Raw genomic sequence first — 23,804 nt, forward strand, 5'->3', positions numbered from 1 at the left:
GCAGTTCTACTCTACTCGATACCCATGCAGATATGCTAGGAAGAGTGCAATAGCCGATGGATATGCCCTAGGCTGGATAAACGGGAGTGATGGATTACCATCTATGACTTCTTGGTCACGATATCGTTGAGCACTTACAGTTCAGCGTAGCGCCAACCGTGAAACGCTGCCCGGAGTATAGTCCAGCCACTCTCATTCGACACAGCGCGGGCGACCTGCTAACGGATACTGAGTGGGGTACATAGTTGCCAAGAATAGAGGATTGAGCTCCCTGGAAAATCGGTATACAGACGATGTAAGGTGGGGCGCGCTTCTTTTGCGACAATGGGTTCACGATGGTATTGGCATTCAAACAGTTCGCAGTGACTATCAGTAGAGATGTGCAAGACGGCGCAAAACGGCTGTTTGGGTCAGATCAAAAGAAAATCCGAGGATGCGGGCGCAATCTGACATCCTAGACGTGTTGATCTTGTGGAGAGCTGAGGCCGCCGGACGTTGAGAGCTCTCGCGCTTGTGAAGACGCCATCAATTCATCTGCAGGGTCTTCAAGTGGGCGCATCGTCTTGCACCAATGGCAGCTGGGGCACGCAGAGGAAGAGTACACGAAGAGCGATGCGCGAGCAGAGCATGCGGCGAAGAAGCAATTTGCGTTAGCTGAACGCGGTGAGCATCTTGAGTTCCCAGATTAACGAGAAAAAAGCAGCTGCGGCAGGGGCCAAGCGCGCAGTACCGTGGAACATTTCAGGAGGATCTATGGCTGAAGACGAGGCTGGCATTGGCCAAGATCGCATCTCATCTCTCAGATGTTGGGCGGGACGATCACGAAGCACCGGGCTGGTCCACGTGGCTGCGTGGCGCCCTTGCTCCCATCAGCAAAAGGATGGAGATCGCGATGTTGGCCCAAAGTCGGTGAGATATTGGACACCGTATCGGCATAAGGTGCAGCCATCACAGCAGGGGACCCCTCGTGCAGCCGGCTGGTAATTTTGCGCACATGAGGCAGCATGGGATTTGGCCATCGTGAGTTTCCCGATAAGGCAGGGCGGCAGTGGGGACCGGTGCCGAATGCGAGGCGTAAGGCACGGGGCAGGAGTGACATCAGCGTTTGTAAGAGAAGATTAACGCCGGGTCAGTCGGCGGCAGGAAGGGGGACTTGGGCGGGCCCTGCATAAAACAGCGATGGGAAAAGGCCGCGCGAGGGTGGCAGAGATCGTGATTCGGGCAGCCTTGAGGGGACAAAAGGACCGGATGGGTGGTGGCCGCGCAAAGTGAAAAGAAACGAAGCAGGCTAGGGCAAGGAGATCACGTCGATGTGGTGCAAAAACTCGATGGAGGGGTTCGGTCAGTGCTGCGCGGCTGCCGTTTCGAGGACGGCGCGCAAGGTTGAGAGTCTGGCCAGAGGAGTCTATGGGGCTTTTGCCGCTAAAAAGAGCGCCAGGGGCTGTGGCTGATGGCGGGCGCCCGACGTCATCTTTTTTGCGAGAATACCGATCCCCCACCAGATGACCCGATCACTGCTTAACGTCCAGCGGGGCGCTAGGCTGCGAGCGGATAGGTCGGAACGGCTGGCAGGGATGCGTAAGCGGAGAAGACCCTGATTCTGTATTACATCAGACCTAGCGACGTTATGCCGGCGCGTTGTTTTTCGAGTACCGAATGCGCTCGAGAATGCAGACCCTGGGGCGCTGAGAGGCGCTGAGAAGAAGCTGGTATGACAGGCTCTGACGGTCTTGGTACGACTTGTCGCTTGTCGCTGCGATACACCGTGTAGTTGCGCTGTGTAGTTCTGTGGTGTCGCGATCTGTAGTGTCGACACCATGCGACCGATGCGATACATCATTCCGATGCGCATCCCCAAACAAAACAACTGACTCTTTGACGCCGACACGCACCGGCACCAGACCGGCGGAGGGTGCGGGTGTGAGCTGGCACAGGGCCTGTTTCTTGCCATTGGCGCCCGAAGGTCGCAGAGTTCCTTGAAACTGCCCTCGAGATCTCGATCTCTCCTGAGCAGACGGCACCTGTCCGCCGCCGTAGCATTGGCCGGCGCAGCCTGCTACCGACGGGCAATCTTGCATGGCTTTCTTTTTCTGCACCACCCATGTTGACCCATGTCGATTGCAGGACCGCTGAAGCTTCGTCCCAGCAACCCAGCAGCACGCTCCGCGGTGCATCGCACTGAGTTCCACGGTGTCATGCGCTGATGCCGCTTCCTGGTCGGTCGCTCTTTCCTAGTGCGCGTCGCCTGCGAGCTGATCGCCGGCAGCCGGGGCCCCTGCCACTGCCTGGCGCTAGCGTCTTAGGGCGGACTGCACTTTCCCATCCCCACGCATGCAATTCTCAGTCCCTGATAGTGCCCTGATCCTGGGACCAGCGAACCCTGTGCTTCTGCCCTGCTTGTGCCTTGCCCAATATAACTTGCTCCCAGTCCCGCATCTGTCGTGTGGTGCTCCAGTAAGCTCTCTCCCAATTCACTCACCACGCCCGCTCCCCACCATCCACACCTGTCTCATTGTCGTGTCGACGTCAGTCGCCTGCCTCGCACATCACTCAAACATCACCCTGTATAAAGCGCCTCAACCACCCGGCCACCACTTTCACGTGCAGCCCATCGCTCTCTCTGCGAATTTGGTCGCTCCCCCACTGGCACGTGTTTGCTCAAAATGGACGCCTTGTCCGGCAAGAATTCGACAGGTCGCAGAGTGTCATTGCTAAACGACGGCCCGGCGCCTCCTCCTCAACTTGTCCGACTTCCCTCCATCACTCCTTCCCTCCAATCCCGGACCTCCAGTTACTCATCTTCACCCCTCGCCTCACCTCCTCGCCTGGTCCGCAGCGACTCTTCCGACTCTACCATGCAGACGCCGTCGCCCATCACGCCTGACTTCTCCTACGAGCCCGGCATGGACTCGCCTGTTTTCGCGCAAAATGGCTTCTTCGTCGACCAGAAGTTCGGCGTCCCCATGCATCAATCGTCCGGCCCTCTTCCTTACCACACCAACCCTGCCCAGGCTGGCTACTTCAGACCCGACCACATGTCTGAGCACCCTGATCAGGCGGCGATGAACGCCCGCCCCAAGAAGAACAGCTACCCGTGCCCAATGGCCAAGCAGTTTGGCTGCAACGACTTCTTCACTACCTCTGGCCACGCCGCCCGTCACGCCAAGAAGCACACTGGCAAGAAGGACGCCTTCTGCCCCGAGTGCAACAAGGCCTTCACCCGCAAAGACAACATGGAGCAGCATCGCCGCACCCACCAAAGCGGCCGCAATGCCGCCAAGGGCGGTGAGCGCGACGTCAAGAAGGCCAAACATCAGGCAAAGCGTCCCAAGCCAGCCCCGCTCCAGTCTTCGACGATGCCTTCTCTGTCACAGCTTTCCATGGTAGACCCGTCGCTTCCCCTCAGCCCGTCCGGATTCTCCATGGCCCCCGCCGTCCAGTCCACCGACTCTTTCCTTGAGTTCCCCAACAGCTCTCGGTACCCCGACCCGACTGCTTACAGCTACAACCCCGCTCCCGCCCAATACGGTGGTCTCGACGCACTCGCCATCGCAGCGAGTGGTGAGAAGCGCAAATTTGAGTCATAGTCACTCATCTCATCTCTCTTTCACCGTTCATCTGATCACATCTCTGATCATCTCTTCGGGTCTTCTACCTTAGACCACACGATTTCTGGAGCGAGGCGCTTAGGGCTACGACCACGATATCATGGAGTTCAAAAGTCCGACGGAACAATAGACGCATGCCGTCATGGCTACGAACGGACCCTGGCGTTTGGGAGCAGTGCGCATCGACGCACGCATTTCTTTTCTTTTATTGTATATACTACCAATTACTTCGGTACTTGGCCGCGCACAGCCTGTGTCCTTCTCAGCGGTCTCTCCGCTAGCATCCTCTTGTTGAGCAGTGTACGTGGAGGATGTCATTCGAAGATAGGGATTAGGGCTCGGAATAGGCAACATGGATACCCGCCCTTACTCAAGGGGCATCAACCTTCGATTTCTCATAGTTCAAACACATAACGGATGTCCACGGAGTAATGCCGTGGCTTCCGATAGAAAACAATACAAATAATTACTACAAACACCTCTTCCACCAATCTACGTTGTGACCTGTGCTCGGGTGACTGACCTCAACAGTCCGTCTGTACCATGGGTTCCAAGGTTGTTTGGGGCACAGCCGATCACCAACCTTACGGATAGTATTCACTTGCAGTTTTCACCTGCAATGGTGACGACAAGAAACGGCCGCGAACTGCGGATTGGTACCCCGCTGTCAGCTCATAGTTCGTGCCAAACGCACTATTGCCCGCTTCTCAACCATGGCACGCCAACATGTTCAGCCATACTAACATAGCGGGCGCGCCTCCGCGCTAGAATCTCTACCCCTCCAAAGCCTATGCCAGAGTCTCGTCCCATCAACACGCCACAGCGCTCACATTCCGCCGCGCCTAGAGTCAGCCCACGTCGTCCAACGGTCTCGTCCTCAACCCTTTGCGCAGCGACGAAATCATCGGTAGAACCTGACGCTAGCGACCCACTAATAAAAGGCCTTTCACAACGCTGATGACCCTGCAGATCTTTTTCGAGCCTAGCTCTGAACCTTAACGATCTGCACAAGAACCCTCAGGTCCGGGAGCCCCGATTCGGAAGGACACGGCTCCAAGCCCTGTCATTGGCTCGGAAATCGTAGCTGGAGCAAACTCTATCCAAACAACAGGGCCAGCTCTCCGGGGAGAGAGACGAAATTCCCCAACATGCGATCCTAGGAGTTCATTTCCTTGGCTTCGAGGGCGCGTTTTCGACTCGTCAGCCACAATGTACGTGTCGCAAGGCACCCAGCGTCGGTTGCACTGTAAATGGCGCGCCCTGGGTTACGAGTTCCGCCTTGGGAGGGACCCCACATCCGACTTGACGCCGGATCGCGGATTCCCATGCCTCTCGGCTCACTTTCCAACGCTCCTCTGCTTTTGCATCGCAATCTGTGCCCATCGTGAAAATGCTGTCCCCACGGGATGAACTGAGCGTGACATCATATCTGCATCAAACAACAGCAATCCTCTGCTTTTTGCGTCGTTCCATGTTTCGCGCGCAGTTTGCAGTATTGTTCGGTCGTACATCACGGAAGTTTGCGGATCGGCAGAGCAAAGTAAGCACGTAACTGCTGCGAGGACAGGGCGCATCTGTTTCTCAACCAGCATGCACATGCAACCTGCGAAGCCAACAAAAAAGCGAAAACAAATTGGGTTTCCCCCTCTCCAACGACGATCTCGAGGCGCGCGTATGTGTGGCTGGGACGCTGGGGTCGGTCGTTTCTGCGTTTACTAAACCCGACACGGCATCTTTCGGATATAATAGCAGCGGCGCTGCGAACACGCAAACTTTGGGACCGTGACGCTGTGTCACGATCAGGCTTCCGCTGTCTCTTGCTGGTAAAGTCTGTCTGTGCCCCTGCCGCGGCTACAGCGGGCCAACTTACTGGTTCCACGATGATACTATGGAGTATGTACCTTTTTACTTTTTTTATCTGGAGAAGATAAGGTTTACCTCGCGGATGTGACCTCTCGCATCTCCTGGAGCGAGGTGGTTAGTGGAAACGCTACGGCTATACAAGAGGAGGTAACAACTAGGTTTGCGGATTGTAGTCATCGATTTCTTGCTTTGCTACTCGGAGTATCAGCCTCTTTGCTGCCTGTTCTGCCTAATCTCATTTTCGTTGACGGGCAAAGTTGCCGTTCGAAGTGTTTATGCATGTCAGACTGGACATTGCACCTCATGCCACTGCGGCTTTCATGGCTCGTTGCGAGGGCAGAGAGTTGTATGCGGTGGTTGCGTATGGTTGTACGGTAGCCACGCATTCGCTAAACACAACATACTGCAGAGTCGTACCACCCGACTCGCTACACCCAACACTCCTCAGTATACCTTTATAGCAGTACCCCATGTCTCTCCCTTACCCAGGTACTCGCACAACAGCACGTCTTTAAGACCCCGTCCCGCTCTGTACAACATTGGACGCGAGCTGGAAGGGCTGGGACTGGCCCCACTGCGGGATGTCCCTGTTGTGAGACGTTCGTTTATCTGCCTGCAGATCTCAAGATGACTGAGACAGCGTGGCCTGGCTCCAGTAGGCGAGTTTGCGGGGGGAGATGAGATGCATGGTCGGGTCTTTTGATGTTGTGCATCTTGTACGATGGATGTGTGCAGGTCGCCATTTGCTGTGTATACGGTAAGGGTGTTGGCGGGTTTGCCGCCTTCCCCGTTCCCTGCTCCCTGGCTCGGGGAAAGTGAGGAAAGGTGTTTCCAGGGTAAGTAGGGTGATGTGGAGCTGGCGGGGATGATATTTTTGGTTCCATCCTCTAATGCCGAGAGGGTGATACGCCAGAGGTCACTGACGTCTCTTCCCTCTCGCTTCTGAATAGTATGCAAAGTGTTACTGTCCCTTCTATCCCCACGTTGCTCAAGTTACAGGGCTTGCACAAGTATGCTAGAGGAGCAGCGAGATCCTAAAGGTTTTCGGTTTCTTACGTCGCACCAGATTAACGCCATGTGCTCATGTCGCACCGGGGACGTGGGCGCGAGGGACGGCCGCTTGGTCCCACGTCGTGCAGTCTCACAACACGAGAAGCCTATCTTGTTTCCACGGCCCTGTATAGAACTCCACTCATATGTTCGATATGTTTTCCAGTAAAGAAGTATACCTCGGTTGTCATCTAGAAGAGCTACAAAAAACTGCAGCGGACATGAAACACCAAATGAATTAGAGATCAAGGGCAGTTCCAACCTTAAGAGTTACACTTCTCTATAAACGCGAGTTGAGACACCCATCAAATGCACGCCAACCACACAGAAACCCTACACGAAGTAAGCAGACACTCATCCTCCCACAACATCCCGACCCATCCCAATCCCCTCTCCACTTCCCTTCCCAAACCAACAAGATCTCGCCCCGTACCACAGCCCAAGACAACAGTACAGCGCCCACCGACCTGTCATTTCCAAACTCGATCTTACAACCTGCAAGCCATACACCGTCTAAGCCTGCGACTCAGGGTCTCTACGCCGTGTCACTATGGCTGATACATGATTGTGCTTAGGTGCAGGAATAGTGTATGTTGGGCTTAGGCGAAAGGGAAGACACGACATGCGTGCTCACGGCGATCTGCTGTACATGTATGGCTGGTGGAGGCTTTAGCCACCGGGTTGTAGGGAGTGTAGTTGTGAGGTGCGAAGTTGGGTCTGTATCTTGGGAGTTGTTTGTCTATGTTGAAGGTTCGAGCAGTTGGATTACGATCATTAATAGGGCAATGTCGCTACGTACGTTGGCGGAAAGGAATATATCATTGCTAGAGGTGAATGGGTTCTCAGATGTCACATGTGTGTTCAGTATTTAGTTATACGAAGCCTTTCGCATTTTTACTTCAACAATAGAGTTCAGTATAAATGCGCCTAGCATTCTGATGTAGTAAGATACGCCGTGTCCAAGACCCTACAACTTAATTCTGCGCACACATATCCCAGTCAAAGCTCCAAGACTTGGACACCATGGAGAACCAAGAATCACATGAGAAGTCGTTTCGCCAGTAAAAAGGGTAATGCAGAATAAACTTTGAAAATGTCTTACACACTGCACATGCACGAAGCTGACAACTGACAGGTGTAACTAGCGACAACTCAGATTATCGTCTCGCTACCCTTATTCTTCTGCCCTGCATGCACGCGGTGCAACATTCGCTTCCGAGACCCCTTCTCTTCTAGTCTAGTAGAGTAAGACGCGTGTTCCCGGCTTTGTAACCAAGACACATGCAACAGCGCGAGCGAGGGTACAGCGAAGCCGTGGTAGTAGGAAGCAGGTAAAGACTAAACAAGCCGCTCGTGCGTGGGCAGGATACTACTTTTAGCATCGAGAGCATGGGTGAGAAAAGGGTTCAGTACGCGTGCGTGTGTGACTAGTGTTGATGCAAAACACTGACACGGCAGTCTCGCTGCGGCCCGTCAACCATGCACGTCGCCCGTAACTTTTCTCAACAGCATATGTCTTCGCGGCCGCACATGTGAGCGCCTGCAGCTACTTCCCGAACACGAACCAGGAATCCGGAGGCGAGACTGTCTATCGTGCAATGTCAGGGCCCAACCATTGTTCATCGCTGGAGTCGGGTGTCTTTGCATGATGGGTGCTGCGTCTCTCATGTGAACTTCGCCATGTTTACATATCGTGCGAAGCTGTGGTCCTCGCTTTGGTCGACGCCGCGGTCGTTGACTGCCTGCCTGTATCGCTCTTTTAGGCCGTTTTCTGGATCATCTGAGTCCATTTCATCCTCGTAGTCTAGGTCTTCGTCCATCATGCCGGCTTCGTCGGAGTTTTCTGCGTCGCTGACCGTCTCGGGCTCTTCTTTTCGCGGCTTGCTCTTTGGTTTTGCGCCCGCGCCACCCACCTTCATGTCCTTCATCATCTTGTCCAACTCTCGCTCACGTGTCGCTTTCTTCTCTTGCTCCCGTTCTGCCCTACTTCGCTCAAGCTCGGGTTTGTAGTCGCGCTCAAACTCTTCCTTCTTCTCCTGCACGCCCTTGAAGAACTCATCCATGCCGTCACCGGTCATAGCACTAACACCGACAACACTGAGATGCTTGTAGAATTCCTCCAGCACCAGTGACATGCTGTTCAGCAGACTGCCCATGTATCCACTTCCTCCGCCCATGCCTTCACCACCGAAGCTGCCACCCTCTTCCTCATTGCGTAGGGCGGTTTGGAAGGCCTCAAAGTCGGTCATCCAATCCTTCGCGAACTGGGCGTCTTGCGCGTCGGTCTTGTTGAAGACCAGTATCATGGGCAGTTTTGTCTTGTAGAGAATTGAGCAGGCGTAGAGCATGTTCGACATGAAGGTGCTTGTGCTAGTTGTGCGCGGTGTATCGATGATGTATGCGATGACGGTGGGAAATGTACTGGCTAAACTCGAAAGCAGAATCTCTCCACTTGCCGACCAGACAAAGACCTCGATCTGCCCTGGCGTGTCCACGAGGATGTGTTTGACCTGCGGTTGTTGCGCCGGCGCTGCCTGCTTGTCCTTGCCCCCACTTGTCATGAATTCGACTGTACTTTGCTCTGGCTCCTTCACTGGCGCTGGCGGCTGTGTCCGCTTTTCCAAAAGACCAATGACCTGATCAATCTTTGTGCTGAACAGGTTCAAGCTCGTCAAGATACCCCCGTTGGGTCCTAGGTTGAACTGCTTCATGACCTCCTTGTAGTTGACGCTGTCCCGGATGTCGATGTTGGGCGTGAACGGGACACGGTGGACGGCGGGGTCGAGGTTGATGATGTACGGGGGTGTCGGGGACGCTTTGGAGACGGAGGGTTCGCTTTGAGTTGGGTCGGGATGAGTGTAGAGATGTGAGACAAGGCGCTGCATGAAGGTCGTCTTGCCGCTACCAGCCATGCCTACGCACACAATCGAAACGGGCGTGTTGGAACTGGCGGCAGGCGCAGAGCCCTCTGGAGCCTTTGCGGAGGACATTGCGGAAGTTGTGCGCGTGTTTTGTAGACGATCGAGGGGTGAGAGTGAAGTTTCGGAGAACGAGTGGGAAAGTGGCAGCGGTCTATCGGGGGGAAACGCGTGATGCTTTGTAAGTCAAGCAGCGTTGTTGATAGCGGGATGTAGAGAGTTGTTCTAGAAATTCTTAGGCGGGGCGGACGCGCGCTAGGGAATCCGCCGCGGTGATGTCAGGCCCGAGCTTTCGAATCTGTCTCCAAACTTTCCTCTCGCGACAAGTCTATCAACACCAATCGACTTGGTATCACCGCCAACATGGGCCTGGAGGATTTTGAGAAGGAGCTTGCGCAGACCAAGAAGAAGGACGACAAGAAGAGACGCGATCGAAGCAGAAGTCGCGACAGACACCACAAGCACCGTTCATCGCGCCATCACGACGACGACCGGGACGAGCGTCACCGTCACAAGCGATCGCGACACCATCGCGAAACCTCGGAAGAGCGCGCACGGAGGAAAAGGCGCGAGAGAGACGAGAAAGATGATCGGCCGCGACGGAAGCACAAGGAACCCGCATCGAGCGACGACGAAGACCGTTTGACGCGAAAGCGCAAGTCGCGACACTACGAGGAAGATGAATCGTCGGGAGATGATGCACCCCAGGAGAAGGACTACGCGCCACCAGACGACGATATCCTCGACCAGCAGCTCGAAGACGCAGCGAAAGCAGACCTACAACGCGACGACTGGATGAAGGCGCCTTCTTCCATGGACGTCGAATACGTGCAGCGCAAGAACAAGGAGGAGAAGGCTACATATGTGAAGGCGTCAGATGAGGGTCAGCCGGCGCTCAAAATGCATCACGCGGAGCTGAACCGTGATTTGGGGAACTCCAAGGACCAGGAAGCCGTCGCGGAAGAATCCGCGCAAAGAGAAGTTAGCTACACATTCGGTGACTCAGGTGCGCAATGGCGCATGACGAAACTGAAGGGCATCTACCGAAACGCAGAGGAGTCAGGACGAAGTGTGGAAGAAATAGCCATGGAGAAGTATGGCGACCTACGGGACTTTGATGAGGCGCGCGAGGAAGAGATTGAGCTGGACCGCAGAAAGATGTATGGGCAAGACTATGTCGGAAAAGAGAAGCCATCTGGCGAGCTCTTCGAAGAACGCAGATTGAACGCAGGCATCCACAGGCCGTCTCGCGAGTCACACGAACCCTCAGAGCTACCCCAAGGCAAAACAGTGCAAGATCCCCAACCAGCAACGAACACTGTCATGCTCAGCCAGACCGAGCTGAACAGGCTGAAAGCTCAGATGATGAAGGCCAAAATGAAGAAGGCCCCCGAAGCAGCCCAACTGGAAGCCGAATACAACGCCGCCCTAGCCGGCAACTCCACCTCCCAAAACCGCGACGTCGTTGTCCTAAACGCAATGGACAACCGCATGCTAGCCGGCGGCCGACAAGGCGAAGTCATCGCCTTGACCAACAAACGCGGCACAGAGCGCGGCCTCGTCAAAGAAAACGAAGAAATGACCATCGACGACATGGTCCGACAAGAACGACGTACGAAAAACCAAGCCGGCGGCGAAGGCGCCCTGCTCGCCGAGAAGATAGCCAAAGACAGCAAATTCGACAACGACCTCGACTACATCGACGACAACGCGACCAAACTCGCCGCGCGCGCCCCCAAATCCTCCATCAACCTGCGCAACGCCGCAATCCAGGACTACACGAAAATGAACCGCATCCTCGACGCCTGCCCCCTCTGCCACCACGAAGACAAGTCCCCGCCCCAACCCCCCCTCGCCCCCATCATCAGCCTCGCAACCCGCGTCTTCCTGACCCTCCCCACCGAACCTGAAATCAGCACCGGCGGCGCCGTCATAGTCCCCATCCAGCACCGCACCAACCTGCTCGAATGCGACGACGACGAGTGGGACGAAATCCGCAATTTCATGAAGTGTCTCACACGCATGTACCACGACCAAGGCCGCGACGTCGTCTTCTACGAAAACGCCGCGTTCCCCGGTCGCAAAGGACACGCGGCGCTCAACGCCGTGCCTATACCCTATGAACTAGGTGACACGGCGCCTGCGTTTTTCAAAGAAGCGATCCTGGAGTCTGCGAGCGATTGGACGCAGCATAAACCGCTTATTGATACGCAGAAGGCGAGTCGGAATGGGCTTGGGAAACAGGCTTTCCGGAGGAGTTTGGCGAAGGAGATGCCGTATTTTCATGTTTGGTTTGAGTTGGATGGGGGGCTGGGGCATATTGTTGAGGATGAGAGGGCGTGGCCGAGGGGCGATTTGTTTGCGAGGGAAGTGTTGGGCGGCATGTTGGATGTGGGTGTTGAGGTTGTGAAGAGGCAGGGGAGATGGGTCAAGGGGGATCGCAGGGTTGAGGGATGGAGGAAGGGGTGGAGAAAGTTTGATTGGACGAGGGTGCTTACTGAGGGTCAGTAGGTGGACTTGGTTGTCTGTCTACTTGAGGTTGGATATGATAGAGATGGAGTATGTTCTCAAATCGAAGGCATTTGTTTCGTCTATCCTGTAATGTCGATTGCCCATGCAAAATCATTATCGCTTGCTCGCTCCACAAACATCTCCCCCATCACACACTACTACACTACACCACAACGATCCAACCCCCTCGAGTCGAATATATCCATGCGTGATTATACCCTTCCCCTCCGTCCGTTCACTCAAGAGATTATTACGCTTAGCACGCTGCGCTTTTCATGCTAATAACATACGTACGGGTGCATTACTGCCCCTCCCCCTCCACCGCCCCTTCGTCGCCAAGGCAGGTTGTTGAGCACGCTAACCACACAAAAGCAAAAGGAACAACCCATTTTCCCAAACGAAAGCCTAGGGTATCAGAAGTGTAAGGCAAGGCAAGCTTTAGGCGAAATCAGCCGAGTACGAGAAGCCACGGAATTCTTCCTGCATGGCTTGTGAAAGCACTAGATGTGTTGTTAGTAAAAGCAATACATATGTATACAAGGTTGGGCAACGTACCAGACTGCACAGGCGTAAGCACAGGTGTGACACTTGTAAACTCGGTGTCGAAGTTGCTAGTATCCGTTGGGCTTGTGATCTGTGGCGTAAATGGCGGCTGTACACGCTTGTGGTAGATGTCGTCCCAGTTGATGTTCCTGAAGAAAGCATGTGACATAATTTCCTGGGCGTCGGTCGGGCCTGATCCAAGACGCATCTCAGGCTCACGAGTGAGCAGTTTCTGGAGGATAGATACCGAGTCGCGCGGCATGTGAATGGGGTAGAGGGGTTCGTCGGCAAGAATGGCGTCGTAGATTTCATCTTCGTCTTCACCACGGAATGGTGATTGCTGGAGAAGCATCTGGTAAATGAGCACACCAAAGGCCCACCAATCAACGGCGCGGCCGTACTTCTTGTCAAGAAGAATCTACACAAACACATTAGTATGTCTCTCGTGTAATACTGGCAAAGACTTACCTCTGGTGCCATGAATTCGGGAGTACCACAGAAGGTGCTGGTAGTCGATCCATACCACATCTCTTCCTTGCACAACCCGTAATCACCGATCTTGATGTGTCCATCTAGCGTGAGCAGAATGTTATCCAATTTCAGATCTCGGTAGATGACGCCGTTCTCGTGGAAGTACTTGAGTGCAAGGCAGACCTCGGCAGCATAGAACCTGTGAAGATGTTAGTTGTTGCCCTTTTGATGATGATCTGGTAACGTACTGAGCGCGCTTCGTGCCGAATTGGCCTCTCTGAATGTGCAACATCAAATCACCACCACTGATGTACTCCATGACGAAGTACACACGGGTCTCGGTTTGGAAACAAGCGTGCAAACTCAGTAGGAACGGATGCCTCTCCTTGTTCGCGATCAAGAAGACTCTCTTCTCTGAGCGTGTGCTTTCGACTTCGTCATTCTCGATGATGAACTCTTTCTTCAGAACCTTGATAGCGTAAAGCTGCTTGGTGCTCTTCGTCTCTGCCAACATGACCTTTCCGAAGTTACCCTTACCCAGGACTGCAAGGAAGTTGAAGTGGTCCAGGCCTATCCTCTTTCCAGTTCCTTGTGTGTTCGCTGCCGGTGTGACCTTCTTGCCGGGTGCTTCTATTACCGCCGATGGGGGTTGTTTCGCGGGCGCGGATGGTTCTTGCATCTTCGGTTGCGAAGGAGGCGCTTGTTGCTGGTGCTGGGGTTGCGCTTGTGGCGATGGCTGTGGTAGAGCGTATGAAGACTTTTGTGGGTAGTTGGGCATCGCTGCGGGTTGTTGATGGCTCGGTGGGTAGCTCGGGATGTTGGCATATGCCGATGGATCGTAGGTGGCCGATTGAGGAGCTTGCTGTTGTGGTATGCGTTGATCTGCTGGGTATCCACTACCTGACGTCCTTCCGCCCGGTGGCGCATAGTCCGTGTTACTGCGGCCGTAGGCAGGTTGAGCTGTGGTTTTGTTCATCGCGGCTGCAGCCGCAGCGACCGAGGATTGAGTGCGTGGGCCCGACGAAGGTCTTGAGCCTGCAGTAGGCGATGTGGGAGCCGCGCCAGAGCTGGATCCAGAGAATGAGGCTCTTGCCGCATCGATTGACGCCGCCGATGTGGCATAGGATTGTTGTCGTGGAGGGCCAGGCGGAGGACTCATCTGCTCTTTTCCGTAAGAGTACCTGTCGGATTGGGCTTGGTCTTGACCGGGTTGACCTGGAGATTGAGGTTGCGCTGGTGGCAGAGGTTTTGCTGGCTTATCCGGTCGCAGGGTCCGTCCGCTCATGCCTGGGCCCGACGATGACTGTCCTCTTCTCGTCCTCTTGATTTCCATCAAAATCTGATTAGCCACTTCCATGGACATACCGCAGAAGTCAGGTACGAAGTGAACGCAGTGAGCGTGACAGGTGAGACCACATTCTGAATCACCGTTAGTGGAGTTTGCAAATCGGAATAGTAGGTCCACTCACCATTGCACTTCTTGGTTTGTTTCCGACCAAGTGGCAGGACGTAACCGCAGTGACAGCACCAGTTGGCACCCATGTTGGAAAAGTTCTCAAAGCGATGAGGAATGCGGTGGTTGAGCTTGGCCTCGTCTGGGTCGGTTTCGGCGTTGGACTGAGTGATGCACTTGGTAACAACCTTGGGGTAGCACTTCTTGTGACACGTGTAGTTGCAGTCCGAGCATTGCATACCGGCGGCATACTTAAGGAACTCACCACAGAGCGCACAACGCATAACGTTGTAGAACTGCTGCTGGACGAACTTGTGTCCGTATTGCTCGACGACATCTTCTTTGCGCTGACGAACGGCACCCTTACGGCCAAGACCGAGATCGAAGGGTTGCTTGTTGCCGGTGTTTTTGGCGAAGGACATGGTGAGGTGAATGCGACCTACCGGTTCCAGTGAGAACCAGTCATCAATCATAACGGGCCCCGTTTGAGGTTGGGGACCACCTGGTCTCGCGCCAGCGGGGCCAGGGCCTCCAGCACCGGCGCCTGCAAAGTTCTGCCCTGGCGGAGGCTGGAACTGCATGTCGGGCTGAATGCCGGCTGCAGCTCCTCCCATCTTGTCCGCAGCCACCCAGCCTGAGTTCGCAAGCTCCGTCTCGATCTTCTTCCTTCGCATTTCTTCGGCAATGTCTGATATGCGGACCCACAACATGCCGATGGGCAGAAGATGGTCGCCCGTCTTGTCGTATACGGTGATCTCGATCTCGTTCGCCTTGTCGATGGCGAAGTCGTGAACTTCGTCGACCCAGCGGTCATTCCGTGTGGGCTTTGTGCGACCCTTAATTGAGTCTTCGACTTTGATGTTGACAAATGTTTCCGGGCCTCGACTAAAGCGCCCAGTAGCTGCGTGATCGACATCGGCGACGGCATGTACACGGAGGGAGAGGTGGCCGCTCAAAGGTTTTCTTTGACTCGGAATGTTCAAACTGTCATCTGGGTATAATCAGCACGTGGCAGCAGAAGGTATCGTTGGGACTTACCGTCGCCATCGGCGTCGCCCTCGATGTCGACGTGGAGATCCTCATAACGCTTCAACGAGTGCTTCAACAGCTGGATCTTCTGGTTACTCTCGATGCGCTTGGCTTCTGCGTCTGCCTTGCTCTTGCGGTCGCCTTCCATTTGGTATAACCGCACCATCTTCTCGATTCCATCCTTGTACTGCTTTTCGACACTGAGCTTGAATTCGAGCTGGGACAGCATGAGCTGGATGCGGGGACCGAGATGCGGGGTATCATATTTGATGAGGTCTGCGCGTGTTAGCTGAATGGATTACTGACGTATGCAACTGATGTATATACCCAGTTTGCTGAAGTTCGGTCGCTTGTTGGGCGCGCCGGGAGCTGGCGGGGCGTATGGCGCGCGAGGAGGCTGCAGAGCTTGCCCTCCGCTAAGCTGGCTGTACTGGCTTTCAGGGCCGCCGTAGGCTCCCTGTTCTTGCACATACCCGTTCCAGCCGTCTTTCGGGGGAGGAGTCAAAGGGTTGTTGGGGCCGCGGCCTGGCTGCAAACTCATGTTTTCCATGCCTGTAGAGGTTCTCTGCACGTCCAGGTCCCGCAGCTTCGACTCGAAGTAGTCAATGTTCCGGCGGCCGTCTTTGATCTGTCCATCGAGGCGGGAAAGCACGGCCGGGTTGTTGGTCGACTGGCGCATGGCATTGGCGGCGTTGATGAGTGCCCTTTCACGGTCGATTTTGCGTTGCACATTGGCAACGGTCTCGTCGACGTTCGCCATGGCGGCGGTCGTCTACGGCAGGTGGGCGCGGAGGGCGTCAGGAGATTTCTTCACCGACAGAGGCGACGGCGTGACAAGGTGCCCAGCGGTGGTGGGCTGCGAGGGATGCGTCGGCGCTCGGGCAGGCAGCCGTGACGTAAGCAGCTTCTGCGCGCAAGCAACAGCCGGTCCAACGCGTCGTCGGCGGCAGCGGCAGGGAGGTCGCGTAGGTGAGGTTGGCGGGCGACAATGGCGGAGTCGTCGTGCTGTGGTGATGTCGTTGGGCGAACAGCGATTTAGCTCACGCATAGGGTGGCTTAGCGGAGCCCCACTTTCCCCCTCTTCGTCGAGTGGCGTCGGGAAAGGGTTAAGTGCCGCTGTCTATCAAAAGCCGCGGGTGCTGTTTGGCGTCGTCGGGCGCGAGTACGAGACAGCAGAGGTGATGACGGCGACTGTCTGGGCGGCCGTGGCTGTTGGTGGGGAAAAGACTAACAGGCAGGCAGCATGGCGGGGTGAACTCTCAACACCGTCTCACAAGGGTTCCATGGAATCAGGCTTATTGCCCTGCTTCAGTCATACCACTTTGCCTTCTCGCATCCTCTCGACCACATCCCGAATTCTTATCTTTGTTGAAGGCAGGTGCGCATGACGCCCGCCCGATTGGGCACCGACGCCTTGACATGTGCGACCTGATCTGACTGTGCGAGGCTTGTTTTCACCCAAACTTCCTCCATCACTCCTTGCACAACTCTCTGAAACCTTCATCACACCGTCCACCACGTCTTGCGCGTCAGGAATTGAGAGCGCTGATGTCGGTAGGTATATTTCCGCTGTATCGCATGAACACGCGCTCCGTCGACTGCTACCCCATCAGTTCGGTCACGCCAAGTACGCGTCGTACTTTCTTATGCGAATCCTAGCTTGTTACGTGCGCGAGATGTTCGACACTTTGCTTTTCTCGCACTCAGAATGTGTGCATAATCGCGTTGATCTACAGCTACTGTTGACCCGTCCCATTGCCAACTGGTACCAATGTACCGTGTAGTGACAACACACAATAGGTCAGATGCGCGAAGCAGGCGGGTAATCATACTTCGATGTACGTGAAAATGCGACTGATGCGATGTGCAATAGGCAAGAGACAACCACAGCTGAGTATTCCCTCCGCCACCTCATCTCGTCATTCCATTTATGTTGCAATTGCTGTCTGCATAGCAATTTTAGCTTCGAACCTCTTGATGTTGACGAGCTGCATGCATCTAGCCAGTTCGTGTACGCCACCGATCCAAGAACAAATGAGGACGGATACAGGCTCAGCCTCGTGCCAACACTTTCTTACCTCGCACTCGCTGCTGCCTACCTTCACATCACCTCTGATAAACGACGCACGCTCTGGTGTTGTTTCAAACAACAATCCTACTATATGGGCTACATCTATTATATCTGACTGTCCTGAAACTATCAAAGCGGCCGCTTCGACACACACATAGTATGCTCACACTCCTCAACGGCGAGGCTCGACCACAGTATACACTGCAATAGCAACTCCCTCGGGAGCTGTGAGCTTGCTATCTGTCATGTCTCTGGCAATCTCAGAGACTTTCGATCTCATCTCGCCCTTCAAGCACGCCCCTCTCGATCACACGCAGCCTTCCATCCGAATCATCAAGGTGTTACCGCATCTCTCCCGAGAAGGTCTCTTACAGTGCACTCTTGCGCACGGAAATACCACCGACGATTATACTTGCTTGTCATATACCTGGGGCGACGAAAATACAGGGTATCCAATCCTCATCGATGGTCAGCTATATATGGTCCGACGAAATCTGCGCAATTTTCTCTACGCTATTCGACAGTTACATCCCCTAAGGCCACTGTGGATAGACGCTGTTTGTATCGATCAATGTAACATCGCAGAGAGGAACCATCAGGTCGCTCAGATGGCGGCTATATACGCTGCAGCGGCGCACGTCGTGATTTGGTTAGGCAATAGCAGCAACATGACTCGATTCTTCTGTTTATGGAACGAGCGATGTGAATCAGAGTCGCGAGTATCTTGGTGGAAGCGTGAGAAGGTCGAATTGGAGAGGGTGAAGGCTGGCTGGATCGAACTCGCAAATCATGAATATTGGACCCGGGCCTGGATTACGCAAGAGATCGCGCATAGCAGAAAACTCAGTCTTTTGGTCGGCATCGTGGAGGTCAACGATTTCCGTTACATCACTCATGTCCCCTGGCGTCAAGCTATAGAAACCGATACAAGGTTTCAAACTCACATCAACATAGCGCAGAACCGTGGCATGATACTTGGAATTCCTCTCTCATCGGCACTATGCAGGCTGTCACATCAAAAGTGTCGAAACAAACGTGACCGGATTTATTCTCTTTTGGGTCTTGCTGCTGAGGGTGCAATGATCCCGGTCGATTACGGCAGCTCAGACCTGAACTTGCTGCAGATGATTCTGGAGGCCTGCAAAGATTTGAGGTGTTTATGCGGACTTGAGGTCATCGCCAGGACACTGGGTAGTATGCGAGCTTTAGACACAGCGACATCGGCAGAAGTATACCTTATCAGGTTAAAAACGCTGGTACCCTTGGCAACCGTTGTCACGCATGGCACCTCACGGTTCGTTACCGATACATAGCAGACCAACTCTCCATTACTAATCGAAAACAGACATTATGTCTTCCGGGTGGATAATTTGTGCCCCAAACAAACCGGAAACTACTTCCTAGTGGTATCAGATTTCGGAGAGACCGAGAAGCGTCAGCAAGTTGGTCGATTTATCCGCGGTGCGATTCCAACATTCAAAACCTGGTGTTTGTACAGTTGCTCTTCCCCACATTGCACTAGTCAACAACCACAATGGCCTGGATTAGACATACCCGCAAAGAGGAATGTGTACTATAGCCTCGGGAGAGGAGAATGGCCAATAGGTGTTGGAGCAAAACATCAGAAGACACTAAGCTGGCACAGCCTGATGTCGCCTGGTATTAGAGTCTCAAACAGGTTCCGCATGGTGCTGCATACCAACGACATCGTGGAAGGAACGCAATCTTACGATCTAGATGTTCCTGTGCCCGTCTTGTGGTCATACGCTCATCAATTCAACGCGTTTGAGAAGTCGCAGACACGCCTCAGGCCGAACAGTGGGTTCCGTTTAGGGGGTTATGTTGATCATCGAACGGGCTGCCCAGAGCATATTCAAGGTCGTATTGTTATTACAAGGCAGCAATCAATTTCACTCGAGGATGTCTGGTGGCATAAAGAGGATGATGGCTATTTCCGAGAGCAGTAACCTGTAGATAGTGATAGCGTCGTCAGACGTCAGAGCTCAAGGGTGTTTGCGTAGCACTGATGGTGTGGTTTGAGGCGAAAGCCTTGCTGTATGATGAGTATCGTGGAAAGACGGGTTGTTGGCCTTGGGTTCGGGACTGATCAAGAATCACGTGCGTAGCCTTTCCAGATATCGGGTTTTCACTCGTTCACAGGTTCTTGAGCGGGTACTAATTACTAGCTTGATGGCTGGTTAACGATTGACTGGTTAGCGATTCCAGATGCTTGGTGATAATCCAGCCAAACATGAAACGATGCGGACGCTCCTTGTACATTCGAGCCCGGTACCCGTCATCCAATCCCGGGATGTATATAGTATGAGTTGCTTTGACGTTTCTGGCCCCCATCGCAACAAACGACCAGCGCATATGTGAACCCAAGGTTAGGTCCAGTCAGTCGTGTCTAGAGACGGGTAGGGTCTGAGCGAACGACTCGGCAGCCGCCCGCGCCTCGCAGTGCAGGATCTGGGATCAGGGCAAGTCTGCATCCGGCTAGCGCCACCCATTTACGTCATGGCAAGTCGCGTCAACTGGGTACGTAAGGAGAAGTCGCACATCGAAACACCGACTTTTCACTCTCCACCCAAGCACTATGGCCAACGCCATAACATACAGATGCAGATGCCATTGTTAGTACGATGTCGGCACTCCTGCTCTCATGAATCCATCGTCCGGCAACGCGTTCGTTGAGAAACTGAAATCACGCGCCTCACCTCAGATAGGCATGAGTGCGCCGAGCCGTCCACGGGGATTGAAGTGATGGTTCCATGCGCGTCTCTTCCCCATGTTCTCTCCTATCCTTATGGGCTCCTTCCATCCGCCCATCTTCATCACCAGCCGTCTCGAAGGATTCGTGCAGCGGTTGAGAGTTGATAATTCAAGGTACAAGGTCCACGATTCGGGCCTTTTGCGGAGCATTTCGCAAGCGAGGCGCGACTAACGCAGGTTCGCCAGCGACGCGCTACCCGTACCCCCTACCGACAACGAGTCCATCAGCCGTCGCGGCTAGCAGCCTCACGGCACGCTGGCCGGGCACGGAGAACTGTGCAGAAGCTAAGAAGAAGAGAGAGCCGATCTTTCCAGATGATGCACTCCCGACATCGCGGCACCTCCCAGTATCATGACAAGAAACATCGCACGATCACCAATGGATCTATCCTCCACTGCGCGGTGTATCAGAATGTCAATACCCCTACAGCTCAACAGGGCTATTCCATGGACGGAGAGTACGCGAGTGTCAGTCGCGAAGTTTTCGAAATCCTTCAAGGGTCCATCTATAGCAGCCGTTCAGGAGCCAGGCACGTAACAGCACCCAGCAATATGGTCCAGCCGTGCCACATTCACCGGTTCCACATCGTCAGGCGACCCACGCCATATCTAACCTCGACACGGGAACGAACGTCGGGTGAGGGTCGCCGTACTTTCCTAGCAGCATCCTAGATTACGCCCCAGAAGCTATGCCAGAATGCGACAAAAATCTGTCTCGTGCGGGTCTTTCTGGCGGCTTGTGCTCGACACAGCTGTCAGATTATTTGTTGGACTGATGTGGATACTCGAGAAACCCGGAAGATCAACGATAACAGGTTGATATGCGTCCAATTCTTTCCCTTCTTGAAACCAGGTCGGCTTGTTGCCTCCGCTTGGGTCTGCTTCACAACTATCCGCAATGTCCTGAAGCATATGCATCTTTGCATCGCATCCTGATGTGTTTCCACATGTTCCCTCCTTAGTCCTTCTTTTGCATCTTTTCTGCATACTTCATCCCTTCGCTCCCCACTTCGCGCTCTGGGAAGCCGTGGCTATCAGCGTAAGGGTATCAACATGACTTACTACGGCGACAACGCTCCTGAGCTTGCTGCTTCAGTCATCGCGCTGGCAGTTATTGCCTACATTCTTTTCGGATTGCGAGTCTATACGAGACTACACAACAATGCTTGGGGCCTGGATGACTGGAGCATGACAGCTGCAACTGTGAGCCGACCTTGAGGATTCCGTACAAGACAACTCAACTGACGAGGATCATACAGGTCCCCTTTACTGGCTTGACGATAGCATGCATTGGGGGCGCCTTCAGCGGAGTCGGGGTCCACGACGACAAACTCAGCGCAGAAGAAAAAGTCAAAGGGATGGAGGTACGTTTACACCTATCTCTAACTCTGTAATTCCTCCAAGCTAAACCATGTAGTTCTTCTTCTTCTTCGAGGTCTTCTACTGTGCAGCGATCATCCCTATCAAGATGAGCATCTCGTTCATGCTCATCCGCATCGCATCCCGGAGAAAGGCCTACATCTACAGCTTGTACACCGTTTCAGCCATGTTCATCGTCATGAACTTGATTGCGATGCTGTACATCATTTTCCAGTGCGCACCCGTGTCGTACGCTTGGGATACCTCGACCCCTGGTGGAAAGTGCAACCCAGCGCAGACACTGGCCGACATATACTACGCGACGACTGCAGTCAACATTGCGACGGATTGGTTTTGCGCACTCCTACCCATACCGCTGCTCTGGAACGTACAGTTGAACCGTAATGCTAAGCTTTCGGTCGGCGTGATTCTCGGTCTCGGTGCATTGTAAGTTTCGCTTATCTCTTGGGAACCAGATCACCATCTAATGCTCCACAGAGCAAGTCTTTCGGCATGCATTCGTCTTGTCTATACTGTTAATCTGACCAATGCGACCGACTACCTTCGTAAGTTCCCATATCCTTCTGTTCCCACCGGACAAACGTACTGATCAATCCTGCAGATGGTGTATCTAAGGTGATCCTCTGGGGTTACGCCGAGAATGGTGTCGGCATGATCGTAGGATGCGTCGCCACACTTCGTCCCCTCCTCCAGCGCGTACTCAAACTCGGAAGCAGCGGTAGCTCACATACCCACACGCCTGCAGCAGGCTATGCGAAACGCCCGGTCATAAAGAGTCGTCTGAGTGGAAGAGACGAAGAGTGGGTTGCCCTGGAAGATGGCCAGATGGTCAACATGGTCCATGGGCAAGGGAGTACCGGGAGTGAGGAATACATCCTGCCTGTGAAAGGCGGAGGCATACAGGTTACCAGAAGCGTCGAGCAACGATCAAGCGCCTTGAAAGACTAGGGGTACAACACCCGCAAAAGCGCAAACTGAACACAGTCACGAAAGCCACATCACATTAGAGAACTACGAAATAATACATTCAGAACCAATAGACAAATCCAACAACATACTTCATCAGATGAAGAATCAAGAAGGTCTTCATGCCTACCATCCAATGTACTGCGACGCCTGCACACGCGCGTCCAAGACCACACAAGCAGCATGCCCAGACTGGGGCCTATGGAGCCGCATGATCGTACCGCGGAGCATCGCGGAATCGCGAATGCAAAAGAAAACCGGGTCCACACGAATGAGGCGATCCTCCTCTGTCCTGACTCGGCAGCCAGCCGATCAGCTCTCCCCCATCCAAACACAACTCCAGACGCCAAAAAAGCAAGCGTTGCCATGTGCCGCCTTGCACTACGGCAATGCCGAACGTGTTTGTCGCGTGGCTTCAACGCTCAGCGCCTAGGACGAACGATGACTCGGTTGACTTTCGGGGAAATTGAGGAGCGAGCGCCTGTGGGACTTGGAACGGGCTTGGGCCACGGGTGTTACGGAAGAGCGGCACTGGGGGTCACGGGGGTCGTCTTTCCGCGAGCGTGCGCAACGAGCTTACGACTTATCTCGATCAGGAGAGGAATTTAACACCCACCAAGGGCAGTAGAAATACTAATCTAGAAATCTCCATTGCACACAGATTTTGCCGGTACTCATTTTCGATATTAACGCAGACTACAGAGCCGCCTCCCTTCAGTTCCTTCTTCTCCCGACACCCGCGCATTGCCCAGGTATGCTCGCGCCAATGTGATCGGCAATTGTCGTAGCAATCGCCTATTTTGCGTATTCTGGGAATAGTTGTTCGGACAAAGGGGCGCTGCGACAATGCATCGAGCGATTCGTAGAGGCTGCGTGGTGCATCGCTCAAGCCGAAGTAGAGATGTCTGAGGAGGGTGCAGGTGGTGTACTGTACCCGTTCAGCAGCCCCACTGTCGCGTGTCAGCGTCGATGCATGTACTTCACGTGGAAGTACTGTATATGCGCTGCACTGGTTTGACTTTTGGTTCGCAACGAACTCCTAACAGAGATGGAAGTATAGTTGTCTTTTTCTAGACCAACACGTCGATGATTGGCTGAGTAGCGATGGTTCTGACCATGCAGTCAGCAATCCTACGGTTTGCAATACGCCTTGCCAAAGCCTTGACTAT

General features: G+C 54.1%; 5 protein-coding genes across 5 annotated transcripts; 3 read left to right on the forward strand and 2 right to left on the reverse strand.

Moving 5' to 3' along the window:
• Positions 1-2,855: 2,855 nt before the first annotated feature.
• Positions 2,856-3,587, forward strand: J4E79_005197 (uncharacterized protein; the record flags this gene model as incomplete). The annotated part of the gene is made up of 1 exon (XM_049354075.1): positions 2,856-3,587. One exon carries the CDS (start codon positions 2,856-2,858, stop codon positions 3,585-3,587), a length of 732 nt encoding a protein of 243 aa, XP_049211695.1.
• A 4,598-nt stretch (positions 3,588-8,185) lies between these two features.
• On the reverse strand, positions 8,186-9,511 carry J4E79_005198 (uncharacterized protein; the record flags this gene model as incomplete). Its single annotated transcript, XM_049354076.1, has 1 exon — positions 8,186-9,511. One exon carries the CDS (start codon positions 9,509-9,511, stop codon positions 8,186-8,188), a length of 1,326 nt encoding a protein of 441 aa, XP_049211696.1.
• A 291-nt stretch (positions 9,512-9,802) lies between these two features.
• J4E79_005199 (uncharacterized protein) lies at positions 9,803-11,950 on the forward strand (the record flags this gene model as incomplete). The annotated part of the gene is made up of 1 exon (XM_049354077.1): positions 9,803-11,950. The coding sequence occupies one exon, from the start codon at positions 9,803-9,805 to the stop codon at positions 11,948-11,950; it is 2,148 nt and encodes a 715-aa protein (XP_049211697.1).
• Positions 11,951-12,388: 438 nt separating this feature from the next.
• PKC1 (Serine/threonine kinase) lies at positions 12,389-16,206 on the reverse strand (the record flags this gene model as incomplete). The annotated part of the gene is made up of 7 exons (XM_049354078.1): positions 12,389-12,450; positions 12,506-12,911; positions 12,962-13,163; positions 13,213-14,383; positions 14,434-15,408; positions 15,456-15,722; positions 15,774-16,206. The coding sequence occupies 7 exons, from the start codon at positions 16,204-16,206 to the stop codon at positions 12,389-12,391; spliced, it is 3,516 nt and encodes a 1,171-aa protein (XP_049211698.1).
• Positions 16,207-21,342: 5,136 nt separating this feature from the next.
• J4E79_005201 (uncharacterized protein) lies at positions 21,343-22,617 on the forward strand (the record flags this gene model as incomplete). The annotated part of the gene is made up of 5 exons (XM_049354079.1): positions 21,343-21,492; positions 21,549-21,653; positions 21,707-22,095; positions 22,147-22,214; positions 22,271-22,617. 5 exons carry the CDS (start codon positions 21,343-21,345, stop codon positions 22,615-22,617), a joined length of 1,059 nt encoding a protein of 352 aa, XP_049211699.1.
• Between the last annotated feature and the right edge of the window lie 1,187 nt (positions 22,618-23,804).

This window comes from Alternaria viburni (genome assembly GCF_023758015.1).
Source record: "Alternaria viburni strain BMP 2772 chromosome Unknown scaffold_9, whole genome shotgun sequence".
NCBI classification, from domain to species: domain Eukaryota; kingdom Fungi; phylum Ascomycota; class Dothideomycetes; order Pleosporales; family Pleosporaceae; genus Alternaria; species Alternaria viburni.